Source organism: Oryctolagus cuniculus, chromosome 11 (genome assembly GCF_964237555.1).
Source record: "Oryctolagus cuniculus chromosome 11, mOryCun1.1, whole genome shotgun sequence".
Classification (NCBI taxonomy): Eukaryota; Metazoa; Chordata; class Mammalia; order Lagomorpha; family Leporidae; genus Oryctolagus; species Oryctolagus cuniculus.
In genome coordinates, this window is record NC_091442.1 from 66867302 (window position 1) to 66887863 (window position 20562).

General features: G+C 44.2%; 1 protein-coding gene across 1 annotated transcript in view; it reads right to left on the reverse strand.

The window, feature by feature from the left end:
* The window catches only part of GNS (glucosamine (N-acetyl)-6-sulfatase), a 48118-nt gene that overhangs the window by 9133 nt on the left and 18423 nt on the right, over positions 1 to 20562 (reverse strand). The window contains exons 8-10 of the mRNA XM_002711312.5: positions 19874 to 19992; positions 17253 to 17356; positions 4329 to 4430 (exon numbers count right to left, since the gene is read on the reverse strand). Coding sequence (XP_002711358.2) covers positions 4329 to 4430; positions 17253 to 17356; positions 19874 to 19992 — 325 coding nt within the window. The remainder of the gene's footprint in view (positions 1 to 4328; positions 4431 to 17252; positions 17357 to 19873; positions 19993 to 20562) is intronic.

Consider the following 20562-nt stretch of genomic DNA (forward strand, 5'->3'; position numbering starts at 1 on the left):
TGGGATGCTGGTGGAGGATTAACCTGTGCCATGCTGCTGGCCCCCTAGAAATTGCTCTTAAGATGTTCTAAAGCCTTATTCAAAGTCTAGTGGGGCACTTGTTTGAAAAGCACACAATCTGGGCTGGTGCTGTGGCACAGCAAGTTAAGCTGCCACCTACCGTGCCGGCATCCCATATGGGTGTCAGTTAAAGTCCCAGATTGTCCATTTCCAATCCAGCTCCCTGCTAATGGGCCTGTAAAAGCAGAAGATGCCCCAAGTCCTTGGGTCCTTGCTATCCACATGGGAGACATGGAAGATCCTGGCTTAGGCCTGGCCCAGCCGTAACTGTTGCAGCCATTTGGGGAGTGAACCAGCAGATGAAGATCTTTTCTTTTTTCAAATAAGTAAGTCTTAAAAAAAAGTGCACAGGGCCGGCGCCGCGGCTCACTAGGCTAATCCTCCGCCTAGCGGCGCCGGCACACCGGGTTCTAGTCCCGGTCGGGGCGCCGGATTCTGTCCCGGTTGCCCCTCTTCCAGGCCAGCCCTCTGCTGTGGCCAGGGAGTGCAGTGGAGGATGGCCCAGGTGCTTGGGCCCTGCACCCCATGGGAGACCAGGAAAAGCACCTGGCTCCTGGCTCCTGCCATCGGATCAGCGCGGTGCGCCGGCCGCAGCGCGCCAGCCGCGGCGGCCATTGGAGGGTGAACCAACGGCAAAGGAAGACCTTTCTCTCTGTCTCTCTCTCTCACTGTCCACTCTGCCTGTCAAAAAAAAAAATAAATAAATAAAAAAAATAAATAAATAAATAAATAAAAGAGCATGTGGGAAGTCTATAGATCAGTGGTTCCTGAACTTTGCTGCATATTAAAATCATTAGGGGAGCTCAAAAACTCCCCAAGGTCAGTTCACATCCCATGGCGATTAAATCTCTCTGGGGGATATAGTACCCGGCCTTTTCCTGTGTGACTCACTGAGGCTCACGGTCTGGAGAGGCCGTTAAACTTTTTTCCAAGAAAGGGCAGACGGTAAGGACTCAGGCTCTATGGCTTTACAGTGTCCATGAGGTCTACCCATCTCTGGCTGTGTGTTCCAAGAGAACCCTGCAGAAACTGGTGGTGGGTGGGATTTGGTGCACAGGTTGTAGTTGTCCAACTGCTAGCTAGTCCACAGAGCTTGTACAGAAACCTTGTGTACGCTGTTCAGTACAACAGCTGCTAAGCACAGGCTGTGTGGCTGGCCCACAGAGGAATGAACACCATTTTCTTTTAGTTCATTTACATAGGCACACAAAGTTACTTAACTGCCCTAATTCATCAGTATTGCATTAGGAAAATTCCCTAAACATAAACAAGGGAAAGAGCAGGTCCCAAGTGGCACTTCCAGACTAAGTAGTGTAGTGATTTTCATTCCTATTTGAATTTTTTTTCTAATTAAAAAAATATACACAGTAAGATATATAGTGTAAGATGCATACAAAGAAAATTCAGATGCTAAATTGCCCCAGCTGATATATAGATAAAACACAGTAATAACAAAAGCCTAACATTTTTCAGGTAATCTGAAAAGCGACTCTAAAGTTTACAGTAAATAGAGGTGTCTGGGATCCTACACAAACAATAAAGGTTAGCAAAGCGTGCCCACATGAAGAATTATTAAACAGCTTTATGAGACAAAATGATACAGGTGCAGGGATGATCCAGAAATGATCATCTTTTCTATGATCCAGAAAAGACAATTGGTATTTATAGAGAAAAGTGAAATTGGATTCCTGAATTATAAGAAAATTCTAGATAGATCAAAGACTTAACCTTAAGAGCCAAGTGCTTGGGCCCTGCACCCCATGGGAGACCAGGATAAGTACCTGGCTCCTGCCATCGGATCAGCGCGGTGCGCCGGCCACAGCGCGCTGGCCGCTTGGCCGCTGCAGCCACTGGAGGGTGAACCAACGGCAAAAAGGAAGACCTTTCTCTCTGTCTCTCTCTCACTGTCCACTCTGCCTGTCAAAAAATTAAACAAAAAGAAAAAAAAAAGAAAACCAGTATGATGAAATAAGCCAGTCGTAGGGGGGCACATACTGTATGATTCCATTTACATAAAATGTCCACAATAGACAGATCTAGAGAGAAATAAAGTAGATTGGTGGCTGCCTGGTGCAGGAAGAGGGAGAAATGGAGGAGTGAATGATAATGTGTAAGGGGTTTCTTGGAGTGATGAAAATACTCTAAAGTTAATGATGGTGACGAACAACTTTGTGAATATCCCAGAAACTACTGAATTGTAGATTTAAATTAGTGAATTGTATGACATCTGAATGAAGCCATTTTATTAAAAAAATTTGACTCATCTCATTACTAGACAAATTAACAGTAAAACCAAATACAACTGTTACCCCTAGGTTAGCAAAAATTAAGTTATTGGATAGATTCATATTAGAGCAATGGGAATTCCCATACATTGCTGGTGGGAATGTCAACTGGTATGATCATTCTGTAAAGTAACACAGTAATATTTCTACAACGAATGTGCCAAATTCCTATAAGCTGGCTGTGTGCACAGCTACTTACCCGGAGATACTACAAGAATTCTATGGTAGCACTGTTTCACACACACACACAAAAAAACAAAAAACAAAAAAAATAAAAAAAAGAAAGAAGACTACAACATCCCAAGTGCCTGCTAACTGATAGGAAAACAAATGAATAAGTTGTGATGCATTTATATGATGGAATATTAGGCAGCTGTGAAGTACACAGGTCAGTCTTGGAAATAAGCCTCAACTGCACAAAATTCTAGATTACGTTCAGTAGACTATTATTTATAGAGCTCAAGACAAGATAACAACTAGGTATGTTGTGGCCGACACTGTGGTGCAGGTTAATCCTCCGCCTGCAGCACTGGCATCCCATACGGGCTCTGGTGTGAGTCCCAGCTGCTCCTCTTCCAATCCAGCTCTCTGCTATGGCCTAGGAAAGCAGTGGAAGATGGCCCAAGGGCTTAGGTCTCCGCACCTGTGTGGGAGACCTGGAGGAAGCTCCTGGCTCCTGATCGGCACAGCTTCAGCCATTGTGGCCATTTGGGGAGTGAACCAGCAAATGGAAGACTTTTCTATCTTGCCCTCTCACTGTCTGTAACTTTACCTCTCAAATAAAATCTTAAAAAAAAAAAAAAAAAACAAAAAAAACAAAAAAAACAAAAAAAAAAAACCAACAACAAACAACAAACAAACAAAAAAACCTAGGAAATGTTGTTAGGGATAGCTACTCAAACTAACACGAGAATCATGACCATCTGATCCATGAAAGTGATCACCTGCAGGTGCAGGCACAGGATGAGGTGGGGAGAAGCACACGGGTAGATGCACTAGCAATGTTAATATTTGTAGTTTGCAATGGGAAGGAAGGTTCTTGGGTAGTTCTTGTGTTTCATAACTTACAACATTCACACCGACTCTTCTCAACTTTTCTATGCTTAAATGTATTCACATACATTTTTAATGGGGAAGAGATGCTACTGTGAATTGTACTTCTCCCTATGGTATGTGGCAGACACCTTTCCAAGTTAATGCCCTTGGACAGATATCATTCAGTGTTAGCTTAACATTCTATTGTTTAGCTGTACCATATTTAACCAATGCCCTACTGACCATTTACATTTTCAATTTCCTTCTATTAATATTACCTGTACATTTTTATACATAGCTCTATGTGGTATCAGACAAATAGCAGGTACCCAAATATTTCTTGAGTGAATTTATTTTCTTAACACAATTCTCAGGTGGAATTGCTAGACGTGCACATTCTGAATTGACAAGTCTTGTAAGCAGGCCACTTCATCGGTCACACTGTGCACACTTCTGTGAGCAGTGTATGAGGAGTTTCAATTCCCCACATTCCTGCAATTTCTGGGTATAATCTTTTTAATCTCTGCCAGTTCACAACTGATAAGGGCCTACTTTAGTTGGGCATTTCTTTGATCAGCACTGAAATAATCTTTTTATATCTGGCCATTTCTAATTCTTCTGAGTTAATTAGTAACTCTTCTTGACTTTACTGAGATTAATTTTTGTGTTCTAAAAACTCATACCAGGAACTAAACTAATGCCTCTTTTCACAATCATTGTCCCAATTTGTCACCTGTATTTATGGTGGATGTTCTGGGTACAGAGGAGACAAGGGAGGATACAGAATTCTAAAGTTTATATGAGGTCCAATCAGTCTTCAAGAAAACTACTTCCTACCACAAGATCAGAGAAAAAACCTGTTCTCTAATTTTAAGATTTACTTAAGTCTTTAACTTGGAATTTGCTTCAGAGTTTGGGCTCAGGCCTCACAGAGGGCTTTGTACTCACCAAAATGGGCAGTAAGGACATCCCGTCCATCTGGGTCTTATTCAGGCTGTAGCCAGCAATGTCCAAAATAGTAGGACCCAAGTCAATGTTGGCAACAAGCATCTATGAGAATGAGAGGGGAAAAAACAAAATCAGTCTGGAACATAACTGGTCCCATTTCCTTTCTGATCTATACAAAATAAAGCTCTCCTCCCCTACCAATCCAAAAGACAAATAGCTCTATTTCCTCTTGTACAGCCCATACTTATTTGGGTCTCACTGTTTCATATATTTAAATATGATAACTTAAAAAATAATAAAGACTTATAAATAAATAATTCCCCTCGGAAGTCACACATTTAACCCAAACTGTTAAGAAGCATTTTTAAAAAAGATTTATTTATCTGAAGGACTGAGTGACACAAGGACAGGGAGGACCAGAGAGATCAATATTCCATCTGCTTCCATCTACTCCCCAAATGCTTGCAACAGCCAAAGCTGAGCCAGTCCAAAGCCAGGAGTTAGGAACTCCATCTGGGTTTCCCATGTGGGTGGCACCACCCATGTACTCCAGCCATGATCTGCTGCCTCTCAGAAGCATCAGCAGGAAGCTGGATCAAAGGAGGGTGGGGCTTGACTCCAGGCACCCCATACCGGCTGTGAGCATCCCAAGCAGCAGCTTTCCTCACTGTGCCATAATGCCTGCCCCTGACCAAGACATTTAAAAAAAACTCCTTTGGGCCGGCGCCGTGGCTCACTAGGCTAATCCTCCACCTTGCGGCCCCGGCACACCGGGTTCTAGTCCTGGTCAGGGCGCCGGATTCTGTCCCGGTTGCCCCTCTTCCAGGCCAGCTCTCTGCTGTGGCCAGGGAGTGCAGTGGAGGATGGCCCAGGTGCTTGGGCCCTGCACCCCATGGGAGACCAGGAAAAGCACCTGGCTCCTGCCATCGGATCAGCGCAGTGCGCCGGCCGCAGCACGCTGGCCGCGGCGGCCATTGGAGGGTGAACCAACGGCAAAGGAAGACCTTTCTCTCTGTCTCTCTCTGTCACTGTCCACTCTGCCTGTCAAAAAACAAACAAAAACAAAAACAAAAAAAAAAACAACTCCTTTGGAATTGTCCTGAGTCTTGTAAATGAGAAAAATGCTAGGCTGATGATTTGTGGACAGTGTCTTCAAACTTGATTATTCGCATCAGTTCACTAAATCTGCCTTCAGAATCCTTAAAAATTTTTTTAGCCTCAAAGGTTGAATGTTTGCCACCCATGGGGATTAATAGCTCTTTATAAAGTTTTTCAATGTGATAACATTGCTAAAAATGTCTACAATACACTTTAAAATCTACAACTACTCTAACAATGCCTTTCTTTTTTTTTAAAACATTCTACCGGCGCCGTGGCTCACTAGGCTAATCCTCCACCTTGCGGCGCCGGCACATCGGGTTCTAGTCCCAGTCGGGGCGCCGGATTCTGTCCCGGTTGCCCCTCTTCCAGGCCAGCTCTCTGCTGTGGCCAGGGAGTGCAGTGGAGGATGGCCCAAGTGCTTGGGCCCTGCACCCCATGGGAGACCAGGATAAGCACCAGGCTCCTGCCATCAGATCAGCGCGGTGCGCCGACCACAGCGTGCTGGCCATGGTGGCCATTGGAGGGTGAACCAACGGCAAAAGGAAGACCTTTCTCTGTCTCTCTCTCTCACTGTCCACTCTGTCAAAAAAAAAATAAACAGGCCGGCGCCGCGGCTCACTAGGCTAATCCTCCGCCTAGCGGCGCCGGCACACCGGGTTCTAGTCCCGGTCGGGGCGCCGGATTCTGTCCCGGTTGCCCCTCTTCCAGGCCAGCCCTCTGCTGTGGCCAGGGAGTGCAGTGGAGGATGGCCCAGGTGCTTGGGCCCTGCACCCCATGGGAGACCAGGATAAGCACCTGGCTCCTGGCTCCTGCCATCGGATCAGCGCGGTGCGCCGGCCGCAGCGCGCCGGCCGCGGCGGCCATTGGAGGGTGAACCAACGGCAAAGGAAGACCTTTCTCTCTGTCTCTCTCTCTCACTGTCCACTCTGCCTGTCAAAAAAAAAAAAAAAAAAAAAAAAAAAAAAAAAAAAAAAAAAAAATAAACATTCTACAAGGTAGACACTGTTCTACATTTATACCTTGCCTATTTTATTGGAATATTTTCCTTCTGTGTTCAATGCCTTTACAGGGCCTAAATCAGTATAGTCCAACAGAAATATAAAGAAGGCCATGTATGTCACTAGAAGTAAGAACATGTCAAACTCATTTATCAAAAATATTTCTGTTACAACTGATAACATCATTGCTTTTTTTTTTTAAATCAAATCTTTGCAATCTGGCATTTTCTAATATAGCACACCTCAGTTTCAACTCCCCACATTTCCAGTGCTCAATAGCCTTTGTGGCTGGTGGCTACCACAGTGGACAGCACAGGCGTGGAAGTCATTTGGTCACAGGTCAGCAGGACAATACATCATGGCACGCGAGGGCAGGTGAGAATATGTGGGAACTGCAGTTTACTGAGCACCTGGTCTCTGCCAGGCATTTAGCACTTCCCCACATTCGGTCTATCATAATTCTAGGACACGGTTTCCACCCCCTTTTACAGATGAAGAAATCAAACACAAAATGTAAATGAACAAAGTTAACAGCTTTGGAGTGGAAAAGCTATGATTTGCTCAAAGGAAATAAGTCTTCGAAACTGTTGGGAAAACTTAGATCATAGTCAGAAGGGGCCCAACAGAAAGATTAAAATGAAAAAGCACAAAACTACTATTATGGATACTTCTAATTTGAAACTACAACCAAATGTATAGCTATGAGAGGCAAAATAGCATCTTCATAGGGATCAGCTTTCTTAATGGCTGGGATAAATATCCTAGCTCTGAATCAATTAGTGTAACTCCACAGCTGTCAGAAATTACCATCTGGGGCTGGCACTGTGGCTTACGGGGTAAAGCTGCTGCCTGCAGTGCCTGTTCAAGATCTGGCTGCTGCACTTCCCAGCCAGCTCTCTGCTGTGGCCTGGGAAAGCAGTGGAAGATGACCCAAGTCCCTGGGCCCCTGCACCCACATGGGAGACCCGGAAGAAGCTCTTGGCTTCGGATTGGATCGGCATGGCTCCGGCCGTTGTGACCATTTGGGGAGTGAATCAGTGGATAAGATTTCTCTCTCTGCCTCTTCTTCTCTGTAACTCCAGCTTTAAATAAATCTCTAAAAAGAAAATTACCATTCAGTGGAAAACAATTAAGGGGGGAGGGAAGGCAATCCATGTGCTACTGAGAAGACACCCCATAAAATGATGTCTGCAGGGATTACACAGTGAGATAAAGTACCTAGTTCCAAGGGCCCCAGGCAAACTGAGCAGCTTGGAATACAGTCATCAAGGCTCAGTGTGAACCTGGGAGTGATCTTGGTTGGAAAGGGGAAACATAAGGGGACATTATCTCTGGAATGGATTCAGACAGACCCTGAAGTGTGATAAGATCTCAGTGACATGAAGGGAAGTCAATCCCTCAGGGCCTACTGACATGGCCAAGGTAGCTAATAGGGAAAAAAAGGGTCAATACCAAAATAGTGAGATGCAGATGTGAGATGAGGAGTGCCCATTCCACCAAAAACTGCCTCAAGAGCCAACAGATGTACAGAGAGGATTTTTTTTTTTTTTAAAGATTTGCTTATTTTGGGCCCGGTGCTGTGACGTAGTGGGCTAAGTTTCCACTTGTGGTGCCGGCATCCTATACGGGCACTGGTTTCTGTCCCTGCTGATGGTCTGGGAAAGCAGTGGAAGATGGCCCAAGTACTTGGGCCCCTGCACCTACAATGGAGACCCGAAGAAGCTCCTGGCTCTGGACCAGCTCAGCTCTGGGCATCGCAGCCATTAGGGGAGTGAACAAGTGGATGGAAGCCCTTTCTGTTTTTCCCTTCCTCTGTTAATCTGCCTCTCAAAATCTTTAAAAGAGATTTACTTACTTATTTGAAAAACAATGGGGAGACGGGGAAGATAGGAGAGAGAGGGAGCTCTTTCATTCACTGGTGTACTCCCGATATGGTCCCAATGGGCGGGGCTGGGCCAGGCTGAAGCCAGGAGCCTGGAACTCCATCTGAATGTTCCATGTGGGTGGCAGAGGCCTAAGCAATGGGCCATCTTCCACTCTTTCCCAGGCATATTAGCAAGGAGGGAGCTGGACTGGAAGCAGAGCAGCCAGGACTTGACTGGCCCTCACGTGGGATGCTGGCACTGCAGGAGGCAGCCCAATCCTGTTGTGCCACAACCCTGGGAGAGCTCTTTCTAGTGGCGTTTTGCTCCCTGGAGAGAAAGGTCTCCAAGTTCTAGTATAAATTCAGTCACTGAGATTTGGCCCAAGTTTATCAAACACACATCATGCTCACATCTTCCCTAAATACGATGGATAAATTCTGTTCTACGATCCTGGTTAAGAAGCAGATGGATAAATTCTATTATAAGGTTCCGGTGAAGTAGTATGCTATGTCGGGAGATGCTAGACTTCTTGTGGACACTGAATGTGAGTAAAGAATTCAAGGGAGAATTATTCCTAGCTCCAGTTTTTCGACAACTAAGAATTATAACAGATGTCATGGGTCCACCGTGGTAATGCCTCTTGAAACGTTGTAATTTAAAATTTCTAGAATGATGGAGCTTTTACCACATGATCTTTAAGTATAAACAAAGACTCACAGGGGCTGGTGTTGTTGCATAGTGGGTAAGGCTGCTACCTGCAATGCCAGCATCCCATATGGTCGCAGCTTCACATCTCAGCTGCTCCACTTCTGATGCAATTCCTTGCTAATGTGCCTGGGAAAGCAGTGGAAGTTGTCCAAAGTGCTTGGACCCCTGCTATCCTGGGGGAGACCAGGATGAAGCTCCTGGCTCCCAGCTTCAGCTTGGCTTGGCTTAGCCCTGACCGTTGCAGCCAGCTGGGGAATGAACCAGCAGATCTTTCTGTCTTTTCCTTTCTGTCTCTTCCTTTAACTCTAACTAAATAAATTTGTTTGAAAGGCAGAGTTACACAGAGAGATCTTTCATCCATTGGTTCACTCCCCAAATAGCCACATATGTCAGAGCTGAACCAGTCTGAAGTCAGGAGCCAGGAGCTTCTTCCACGTCTCCCATGTACAAATATAAGGCCAAAGACCTGGGCCACCTTCCACTGCTTTCTCAGGCACATTAGTAGGGCGCTGGATCAGTCCTGGAGCAGCCAGGACTCAAAGCGGCACCCACTTGGGATGCCAGCATGGCAGGAGACTGCTTTATCCACTACGCCACAGCGCCAGCCCCAAATAAGTAAACAATTAAAAAATTAAAAGACATACATTTTAAGAGAAAAAGCTTTACAAGACAAAAAAAAAAAAAAAGTATTCCATACTTTTGTTGGAGAATGTTCCTAGGATTTAAGTATATAGTCATTGTGATTAAATAAAAGGCCCTCAGGAAACTCTGGGATAGGAAATCAACGACTATCATGTGTTAACCTTACTTTTAGCTTTAGGAAGGACCAGGCTGCATAATTACTGAAAGAACAAGAAGGAAATGGGCTCTCAGGAGCACACATCAGGTCTCCAAACACATACTTAAGCCTTGATGTTAGAGAATTCACGTTCATGTAGGACTTTCAAAGACACGCTTCAAAGCATGCCAGCAAGTCCCCCCAAATCCATTCAGTGAAAAGCACTGCGACTACAGGACAAAGCAGAGAACTCCCATATTGGGCTGCTTTGGCTGGATCCGCTTACTCGACATCTCCAAGTGACACTTGAGAACCAACACATAACATCTTTCTGATTTCACAAAGCAAGGCTTATTTTGGAGGTCTTCCCAACTCTTAGTTCAGTTCTCTTTCCCCTGGCCCATGCCACATCATTCTAGTTTTTCTATTCAGTTTCTTTCCTAAAAAAACCATTTAAGAACTCCTACCACCAAATCTAGAGCTAGATGTTTCTAGCCAAAGGAGAAAATGTCAACAGCTACTGTGGTATCCACATACAACCTGCCCCAGCTCTCCTGGGGCAGCTACGTCCACTGGGCAGTTGGACGCCATTGTTTTGGACAGCTGACTGCGCCCACCTCACAGAATGAGTGGTGCACAGACCACTGTGCCACCAACATCTCTGTGTTGGATCAAAGCCCAGGCGCTTCATACCTCTCATCTGACCTCTACCCACACAGCAGTGTAAACAACATCAATTATGAGGACAGTTAAGTGTCAGCCCTAGTTCTCCCACTTGGCAAGATCTGTTCAACTAATGTGTATGGCCCCCAGTGTACATTAAGGGCTGAGTGTCCCAGGTCTAGATAGCCCCTTTCTTCTGGGAACGCCCAGAGCAAAAGCAAACTCAATATGTCAAGAGGCGATAAGTGTGAGGCCAGCTGGGAACATGTAGGAAGGCAGAAGTCTGAAAGTGACTTCCTAGAGGGGACACCTAAAGCAAATCCCAAAGGACAACTGAACTGGCCAGGTGAAGGGGACAGAAGATGCGCATCTCAGAAAGGAGCAGTTAGTGGCACAACGGCCTGGAGGTGACAGATGGCTGACTCAGAAAGTGAAAGCAGCTCAGAAAAACTGCTACCTATGTCCTCTGCACAAGCCTGACTTAGTCCTGCTTCGTGCCGTGACATCTACTGTTATGCCCAGAACACTCCACCCACATACTTTGCATGGCCACTTCCTTCCCAACATCCAGGTCTCTGCTCAGATACTTCAGAGTTTTCACAGACCACAGCAGCTGAAATGTCTGACTCTCCAACACTGACTTATCACTGATCATCCCTGATAACTCCCTACTGCATCCACGGCTGCTGGTGTACTGTGCCACCACATGATACCTAATACAGCTTGACTGAGCTAAATATACTGGCTAAGTGTATGGACTCTGGAATCAGATGGCCCTAGTTCAAATGCAGGGCTCTGCTAAGATATGCAATCTTTGGCAAACCACTCGTTTTCCTCATTTGTAAAATGGGGATAATAATACCTATTTTTCACAGAGCCGTGAATATTAGATGAGTTGACTCAGGTACAACAGAATAGCACTTGTCAGGGAAGGTGTTAGGGAGCAGCAGTTTAAGCTGCTGCTTGGGATGCCTATATCACACATGAAGTGCCTGGAATTGAGTCTTGCCCCTGCTTCCAATCAAGTTTCCTGCTAATGTGTACTCTAGGAAGCAGCAGTGATGACTCACGTACTTTGGTCCCTGCCACCTGTGTGGGAGACCCAGATGGCCTTTCTGGCTCCTGGTTTCCACCTGTCCCAGCTTTGGCTATTAGAGGCATGTGGGAAGTAAATCAGCAGATGGAGTATCTCTCTGCCTAACGGGCCAGTGCTGTGGTGCAGCAGGTTAAGCTGCTGTTTGCAGCACTGGCATCCCATATGGGCACTGGTTCAAGTCCCAGGTGCTCCACTTCCGATCCAGCTCTCTGCTTATGTGCCTGAGAAAGCATTGGAAAATGGCCCAAGTACGTGGGACCCTGTATGAGACATGGAAGAATCTCTTGGCTCTTGGCTTTGGATCAGCCCAGCTCTGGCCATTGCAGCCATTTGGAGAGTGAAACAGTGGATCACAGATCTCCCTCTCTCTGTAACCCTGCCTTTCAAATACATAAAGCAAATCTTAAATTATAAATTTATATAATTATAAATTTAAATTTATATATAAATTAAATTTTATATATAAATTTATATATATCTTATATATAAATACTATATATAAATATTATATAAAATATATTATATATAATATATATTGTTATATATTATATATTATATATATATAAATATACAAATTTATATATTTTTATATAAATTTATATATAATTATAAATTTATATAAAATATAAATTTCAAATAGACTAACACCTGTCATACACTGAACACTCAATAAATTTGAGTTATTGTTCAAACAGCTTCCAAGGAACCAGGCTTCCTTTGGATTGCTAGGGGAGGGGAACTTGCTGCTTTTAACGTTTAGATGGCACCGTTAACTTGAAGAAAAGAAACAGCTTGTTCCTTGAGCAGCCAGCTGACACATCTTCCTACTTTCCCTTTCAGACTCCTTCCCCACATGTAATCCTCAGAGCCCTGCTGTCGCAGCCTCCTCCATCAGCTCTGCCACCAACCTCAATACAACATGTTAAGATCAAATGCTCTTCCCTGCTTCCCTATCTCCTTTGGATGAAGAGGCCGGTTCAGAGGATAATGAAATTTGTAGTGGAAAGTGACTAGACTTTAAGAATAGGGTCTTAGAATTCTTAAGCTAAGAAAACGCAAAAGTTAATTAAGCTAAGTTTAACAAATTCCATTAAGAGGGTTGTAAAGGGAATGAAGTGAAAGGCAGGCATTTCAACAAGCAAGCATTAAATCCCAGATTAAACCAGAGTACTCAACAGACCCAGAAAATCTGGCCTGTTTTAATATCCATTTTGCACGTCCATTCTTCCAAAAGCAATTTACAGATTCAATGTGATACCAGTCAAAATATCAAAGACATTCTTCTCAGATCTAGAAAAAATGATGCTGAAATTCATATGGAAGCACAGGAGACCCTGAATAGCTTTAAGCCATCTTATACAACAAAACAAAGCTGGAGGCAGCACAATACCGGATTTCAAGACATACTATAAGGCAGTTATGATCAAAACAGCCTGGTACTGATACAAAAACATATGGATAGACCAATGGAACAGAATAGAAACACCAGAAATCAATCTAAACATCTACAACCAACTTATATTTGACCAAGGTGCTAAAACCAATCCCTGGAGCAAGGACAGTCTCTTCAACAAATGGTTCTGGGAAAACTGGATTTCCACATGCAGAAGTATGAAGCAAGACCCCTACTTCTCAATTTGAAGTAATCCCATTTGTTAATTTTGGCATTGGCTGTTTGCACCTCTGGAGTCTTTTCCAGTGGCAAAGGGTACCCTAACCTACTGTTGGTGGGAATGTAAACTGGTAAAGCCACTAGGGAAGACAGTGTGGAGATACCTCAGAAATCTAATATATTAGACTTATCCCTGGGAATTTACCCAAGGGAAATGAAATCAGCAAACAAAAGAGCTATCCACATCTCCATGTTTATTGCAGCTCAATTCACCATAGCTAAGACATGGAATCAACCTAAATGCCCATCAACCAAAGACTGGATAAAGAAATTATTGGGGGACTGGCGCTGTGGTGCAGCGGGTTGAAGCCCTGCCCCGAAGTACCGGCATCCCATATGGGCACTGGTTCTAGTCCCAGCAGCTCCTCTTCCAATCCAGCTCTCTGCTGTGGCCTGGGAAAGCAGTGGAAGATGGCCCAAATCCTTGGGCCCCTGCACCCACATGGGAGACCTGGAAGAAACTCCTAGCTTCGGATTGGCACAGCTCGGGCCATTGCGGCCATCTGGGGAGTGAATCAGCGGATGGAAGACCTGTCTCTACTTCTCTCTGTAACTTTTTTAAATATTTGTTTGAAAGACAAAGAAATTATGGGATATGTACACTATGGAATACTACACAGCAGTTAAAAAAAATGAAATCCAGGGCCAGCACCATGGCTCAATAGGCTAATCCTCCACCTGCAGCGCCGGCACACCGGGTTCTAGTCCCGGTCGGGGCACCGGATTCTGTCCCAGCTGCCCCTCTTCCAGGCCAGCTCTCTGCTGTGGCCCGGGAGTGCAGTGGAGGATGGCCCAAGTGCTTGGGCCCTGCACCCCATGGGAGACCAGGAGAAGCACCTGGCTCTTGGCTTAATATCAGCACGGTGCGCTGGCCGCGGCGGCCATTGGAGGGTGAACCAACGGCAAAGGAAGACCTTTCTCCCTGTCTCTCTCTGTCCTCTCTACCTGTCCAAAAAAAGAAATCCAGTCATTTGCAACAAAATGGATCAATCTGGTAAGCTTCATACTTAGTGAAATAACCCAGTCCCAAAGGGACAAATACTCTATGTTCTCCCTGATCTGTGAGCATTACTAGCGCACCTAAAATGAAAGCTGTGAACAGCCCTCAACTTGACTGTCAAGGAACAGTTTTTTTAAATTAAAAAAAAAAAAATTTTATTTTCTCTTCTTCATACTGTATCTTGAACTCTTTACTTAAAATAGTTAATCATATGTATATATAAAGTCAATTGAAAATAGATCCCAGTAAAAAAATAAAAGGGGGAGTAAGAGAGGGAGAAGGAAGTTTGTTCCTGTAAAACTGTATAGTTCTGCATACAGTCCTATGGAGTTTTTTTTTTTTTTTTTTTTTGATAGAGTTAGAGAGAGACAGAGACAAAGGTCTTCCTTCCGTTGGTTCACCCCCCAAATGGCTGCTATCGTTGGCGCGCTGCGCTGATCAGGAGCCAGGTGCTTCCTCCTGGTCTCCCATGAGGGTGCAGGGCCCAAGCTCTTGGGCCATCCTCCACTGCCTTCCCAGGCTATAGCAGAGAGCTGGAATGGAAGACGAGCAACCAGGACAGAACCGGCGCCCCAACCGAGACTAGAATCCCAAGTACCAGTGCCACAGGCAGAGGATTAGCTTAGTGAGCTGCGGCGCTTGCCGGACTTACTTCTAAGAGTACAGTTTAAAAACTTGTCATGGGACTCCAAATCCCATTAAAATTGATAAAAATGCCATCTTAATTGTTAAAGTGATCATATAGAATTAAGTGTTAAAGAGATCATATAAATACCATCAAGTGCCTGGTAATAACAGAATTAAAAAGGAGGGAATGCCCAACATGGGAAGCAGCCTACACAGCAGACTCATAGAATGATAATTGCTTTAAGTAACACTCTGACCTCAGAATCAGCCCTTATGGCATTCAGATGTGGCTGACAAGCCCATGAGAGCATTTCAGGCAAGGAAAGCCGAGACACTGGCAAAAAATATCCTACACGAAGGATCTCTGAGTGAGACCTCAGTGGAAAAAAGGGGCCAAAGAAGGATGTACTTTTCTCTAAAGGGAGGAGAGAACTTCAACTTTGCTTATGGCCTTGTCCAAATACTGACAGTTTGTGGTCACAAAAGGCTTGGCAGCTCATGGCAAGAGCCTTGGGTGATCACTGACATCATAAGTAAGAGTGTTAACTGTTAAAGTAATAACAGAAGTCACTGTGCACTTATTCCCCATGCAGGGCCTCTGTCCTTAATGAATTGTACTATGAGAATTAACTGCAAAATTTGTTCTCAAACAGTACTTTATACGTTTGTGTGTGTGGGTGCAAACTGTTGAAATCTTTACTTAGTACACAGTTGGTCTTCTGTGTATATATATTTAAATTTAAAATCAATCCTAGTGAAGAATGGGATAGGAGAGGGAGTAGGAGCTGGGATAGGACTAGGGGTGGGAGGGGAGGTATGGGGGGAACAACAACTATATTTCTTAAGTTGTACCTATGAAATTTGCATCCATTAAATAAAAGCTTTTAAAATAAAGAACATTTTGCACTTTTAGCTTAAGTTATGCTTGCTCACTTTCTTGGGTTTCACAGGGCTGGGAATGAAACTGCTTTCAAGAAGGAAAGAACACATAACCAGTAGAACCCAGCAATTCTCATCTTCTGAGTGTTGGAGCACTGTGCTCTGGGGATCAAGGTGGCCACGATCTCCAGGAATAGAGTACCTCTGTGACAGGTATCAAATTTAGAAAGACGACCCAGAAACCAAATGGAAATGGCAGAAGAGTGTGGTATATTGTGATGGTTGCAGAAGAGAACCAGTAGAGCAGAGGAGTGTTAGGAACGAAGGTCCCATCAGGGGCAGGCCAGTCTCACAATATAGGTTTCTGATAATCTACTCAAAGTGAGGTCATGACAACCAGCAGCAGGCACCACCTGTGACCTGCTCAGAGTGAAGAATCAGAGTCTGCATTAAACAAGATGACCAGAGAACTCACACATAGCAGACTAAGGAGCTCTGCTCTCCAAGAGTGGGCCCCAAACCAGGCTGCCTGTCAGAATCACCTGTAAACAAAGGAAGCAGATGCTGGATCTCACCCAGCCCAAGCACGTTAATACGGCTCTTCTTTTACAATTTCAGAGGGTGACTTGGATAAGCACCTTTTATTGAGAATCACTACTCCAAGACAAAGACCTAGCCTCAAAAGACAAATAAGGATGGGCATTTGGCATAGCAGTTAAGACACTGCTGGCAGGCATGCCATATCAGAGTGCCAAGGTTTGAGTACTGGCTCTGGTCTCGATGCTAGCTTCCTGCTAATGCAGACCCTGCTTCCCAATACAGAGGCAGTAGTGATGGCTCAAGTAGTTGGGTCCTAGATACCCACAAGGGAGATGTGTATTGAGCTTCCAGCTCCTGACTTTGGCTTGGCCCAGCCCCAACTCTTGCAGGCATCTGGGAAATGAACCAACAGATAGGATCTCTTTCTCTCTCTGCCTCTCAAAAAGTTTTAAGAAAAAAAAAATCAAAGGCTCTCCATGCTGATGTGACATGTATGTATGGGAGCAAATACAGTTAATAGAGGGAGAGCAGTGGAGAATTTATACAAAGAAGGGGTGGCAAGCATTCAGCATAGTGGTTAAGATACGCTTGGGACACCTGCATCCTATATCAGAGCACTTGGTTTGAGTCCCAGCTTCTCTGCTTCTGATCCATCTTCCTGCTAATTAATAACTTGGGAGGCAAATGATGGCTCAAGTACTTGGACCCCTGCCACCCATGTGAAGTCACAGATTGAGTTTTGGGCTCCTGGTTTTGGTCTGGCTCAGACCTGGCTGTTGTGGGTATTTGGGGAGTGAACCAGTAGATCAAAGAGCTTTCTTTTTTACTTCTTGCCTTTCAAATAGAATGAAAATAATCATTTAAAAAGGCTCATAAATACCCAAGATCTTATGCTGATCAGCCTTCATCCTCGGAGGATGTTCCTCTCAGGAGAACAGCCTTATTTTCTCAGGTTGAGTGCCTACCTGTGTGCGCCATCAGCTTGTCAGGCACCTACCTTGCTTGTCTGATTTGGTTTGATCCCAGGCCCTCGAACCAACAGTGGAACTTTGATATCAAACTCATACAGCTGTCTTTTGTCTATTGGCAATGAAAACTGTCCTGAAAACAAAATGCACAGGATAAAGATGGCACCAAGACAGAAGTGCTGCCCATACTTTATTTCATTCATTTAATCAATAACAAAAACTAAAACAACTTTGTTTTACTAAGGTTGGTGTTTTAATAGAAAGCTTCTATTTGCCTGGGTCTTATTCCTACATGATGGGAAAAACTGAGTTCATCTTCTTTAAACAGATGAAGGAACTCCTTTTGTTTTTCAAGCAGAACAAACTGAGCAGAAAAAATGGCTGTAAGCCACTGAACATTGGCCAGGCCAGTAAGACACCTGTGTCCTGTATCTCAGTGCCCGGGTTTGATACTCCGTTTTGCTCCCAACCCCAGCTTCCTGCTAATGCAGATCCTGGGAGGCAGTGGTGATGTTTCAAGTATTTGGGTCCCTGACACCCATTTGGGAGATCTGGATTGAATTCTTGGCTCTTGGTTTCAGCCCTGACCATTGTGACATTTGAATCATGAACCAGAGGATGGAAGCTCTGTTTATCTGCCTCAAACTTAAATTTTAAAGAAGTGAGCTTGTCTTAAAGTCCATAAAATCCATTATATGCATGATATTCAACCTGACCATAACTGAATGAAGGTACTCCAGAGACTGCGAAATAAAGGGACAAAACATTATCTTTCTTTTCCTGAATGAACTGCTTTTCAAGACAGCTAAATAATTGATGAAGGGAAGTTCTTCTCTAAGGATTCCCAGCTAATAAATGCATACAGAACTATGAAATCATCATTTCGCAGTTTCTAAAGGAATAATGGATTTAACCAACAATCAACAATGGAATCTTAAATGATGTCATTTAATAATCAATGGAAGCTTCAATGACAAAGATTCATGGGAGGGACCCGGTGCTGTGGCGTAGCAGGTAAAGCTGCTGCCTGCAGTGCCGGCATCCCATGTGGGCACTGGTTTGAGTCCTGGCTGCTCAACCTCCGATCTAACTCTCTGCTATGGCCTGGTAAAGCAGTAGAAGATGGCCCAAGTGCTTGGATCCCTGCACCCATGTGGGAGACACAGAACAAGCTCCAGGCTCCTGGCTGCAGATCGGCCCAGCTCCAGCTGTTGCAGCCATTTGGGGAGTGAACCAGTGGATGAAAGACTCACTCTCTCTCTGCCTCTGTGTCTTTGTAACTCTGCCTTTCAAATAAATAAATGTCATAAAAAAAAAAAAAAGTTCATGGGAGTTCACTGGACGGGTTCAAGCTGAAACCACTGTAACTGTCAATACAGGCATTCAGAGTGTTGTAGTCAGAAACCACGAGCCAGATCTTGTGACAATGAGAAGTACACAGCAGCACCACAAAGCAAACATTCTCGCCTGAAAACACACATTTCTATCGAGTCTCTTGACCCAACCACCAATCTATAGGAAATGTCAGGTAGAGATGACCGAGTGGAGGGATCATAATACAGCAACTACCAAACGCAGAATGTGAGCTATTACTAAGTGACAAAAGACCCGCTCTTCCTAGTAAATCAGTGGCAAATGACAAAAACTAGTGGTAGCACACAGACTGTCTAGTTCTTAAAAACAGATTAGATGCACAATCGGTATTAATGTGAGGAATCACATAATGTCTGAGAACTGCTTCAAAACATTCTAGCAAAACAATAAAAGCATGGGGAGGGACAGTAAGAATTCAAAAGACTAGCCATGTGCACTGAACCATAGGGGTTTTACTCATCTCTACTTTGCTTAAAAATATTAATACATTAAATGGCTCCTATGTAAACAAGCCCTGGGCTGCTTTCCATTCAAGTGAAAATTTATAGACGGGTAAAGGAAAGTTTAACAGAAGGTACAAGTAGAGAAGATAAACGTCAAGGACACGGAGCTGACTCATAATGTAATTTTGAAAACACAAAAACTCCCGAAACACCAATTCCTTGATTTAGCAAGAATGTTCTTCCCCCCAAGACCATCTTCTCTTGGTTTTCCTGTCTAGAATATCTTACTCCTAGTCTCTAGGTCCTGCTTACCTTTGAAATCAAGTTCAATCTTACCTCGCCTGTAAAGTAAAACTTGCCTCCAACCCACCAAACTCATGGTCTGCTCTGCTCCTAAGCCATCATGTAACTTGGCACACAACAGGCAGTTGTGTTCTGCACCTCAATGTAGGGGACTGTAGTTCACAATCATGTATATGTGCTGCATACAGCACTGGGAGAGAAGAGCTGACAGCTTCAAATATAAAGATAAGGAAACAGAAAGGCTAACTGCCTGTATAATCAATTTATACTGCAAGTGTATGTAGTCAAAGATTGCACTGTATCCCACAAGAAGGTCTATTACACCTTAATCTAAAAATTAAAAAAGAAAAGAAAAAGCGAACAATGAAACTTGGTTTTTCCACGTGGGAATTATGAGGCCCTTTAATCAGGGGTCCCCTGGCATCTCCATGGCTGTAAAAGGACTCTAACTCTCTGCCAGGGCTACTGACTGAGAACTTCTCTTTGCTTTGTTACCCAAAGCCCACAGGAATACCTAGCCCGCCTCTCACCTGTGTGATAGCCATTATCTGATGTATAAAAGATGTAGGTGTTGTTGAGCTCGCCAGTGAACTCCAATCTCTTGACCAGTTTCTCCACCAGGTCATCCACTGACAGCAGAGTCTGCCACCTGAACATGAACAGAGGGAGTAAGTGGGACTTCTGGGGGCAACAGCCAAGATAGCATCATCTTGCCCAAACAGGCAAGATAAAGACCCCTCTTTCCAATAAAGATAACCTCCAAATGGCTCTCCTCAAATGCGCAAATTCAAATTGTTTCCTAGCTCTCCTCACTGCAAGAAACAGACTAGAAAATTCAAGAATTCATTCATTCTGAAGTTACTTTTTCCAAAGAAATACAGCAGGCTTTTTATAACTAATTAGCTTCATTCTTTCACTGCCACTAGTGAACAACTGGAAGGGAAAGCTGTCAATTCAATACTACTTGATACTAATACTAATTAATTCAGATAGGCCTGTGCCACTTCATTTAAAGTCTAAACTAGGGTTTGGGGCAGGCATTGGCCTAGTTATCATGACACCTGTGTCCTATACCAAAGTGCCTGCATTTGATACCCAATCCTGGATCTGACTCCAACTTACTGCTAATACAGTCCCTGGAAGGCAGAAACAGTGGTTCAAGTGATTAGATTCCTGCCACTCTCATGAGACCTGGATTGAGTTCCTGGCTGTGTTTGCT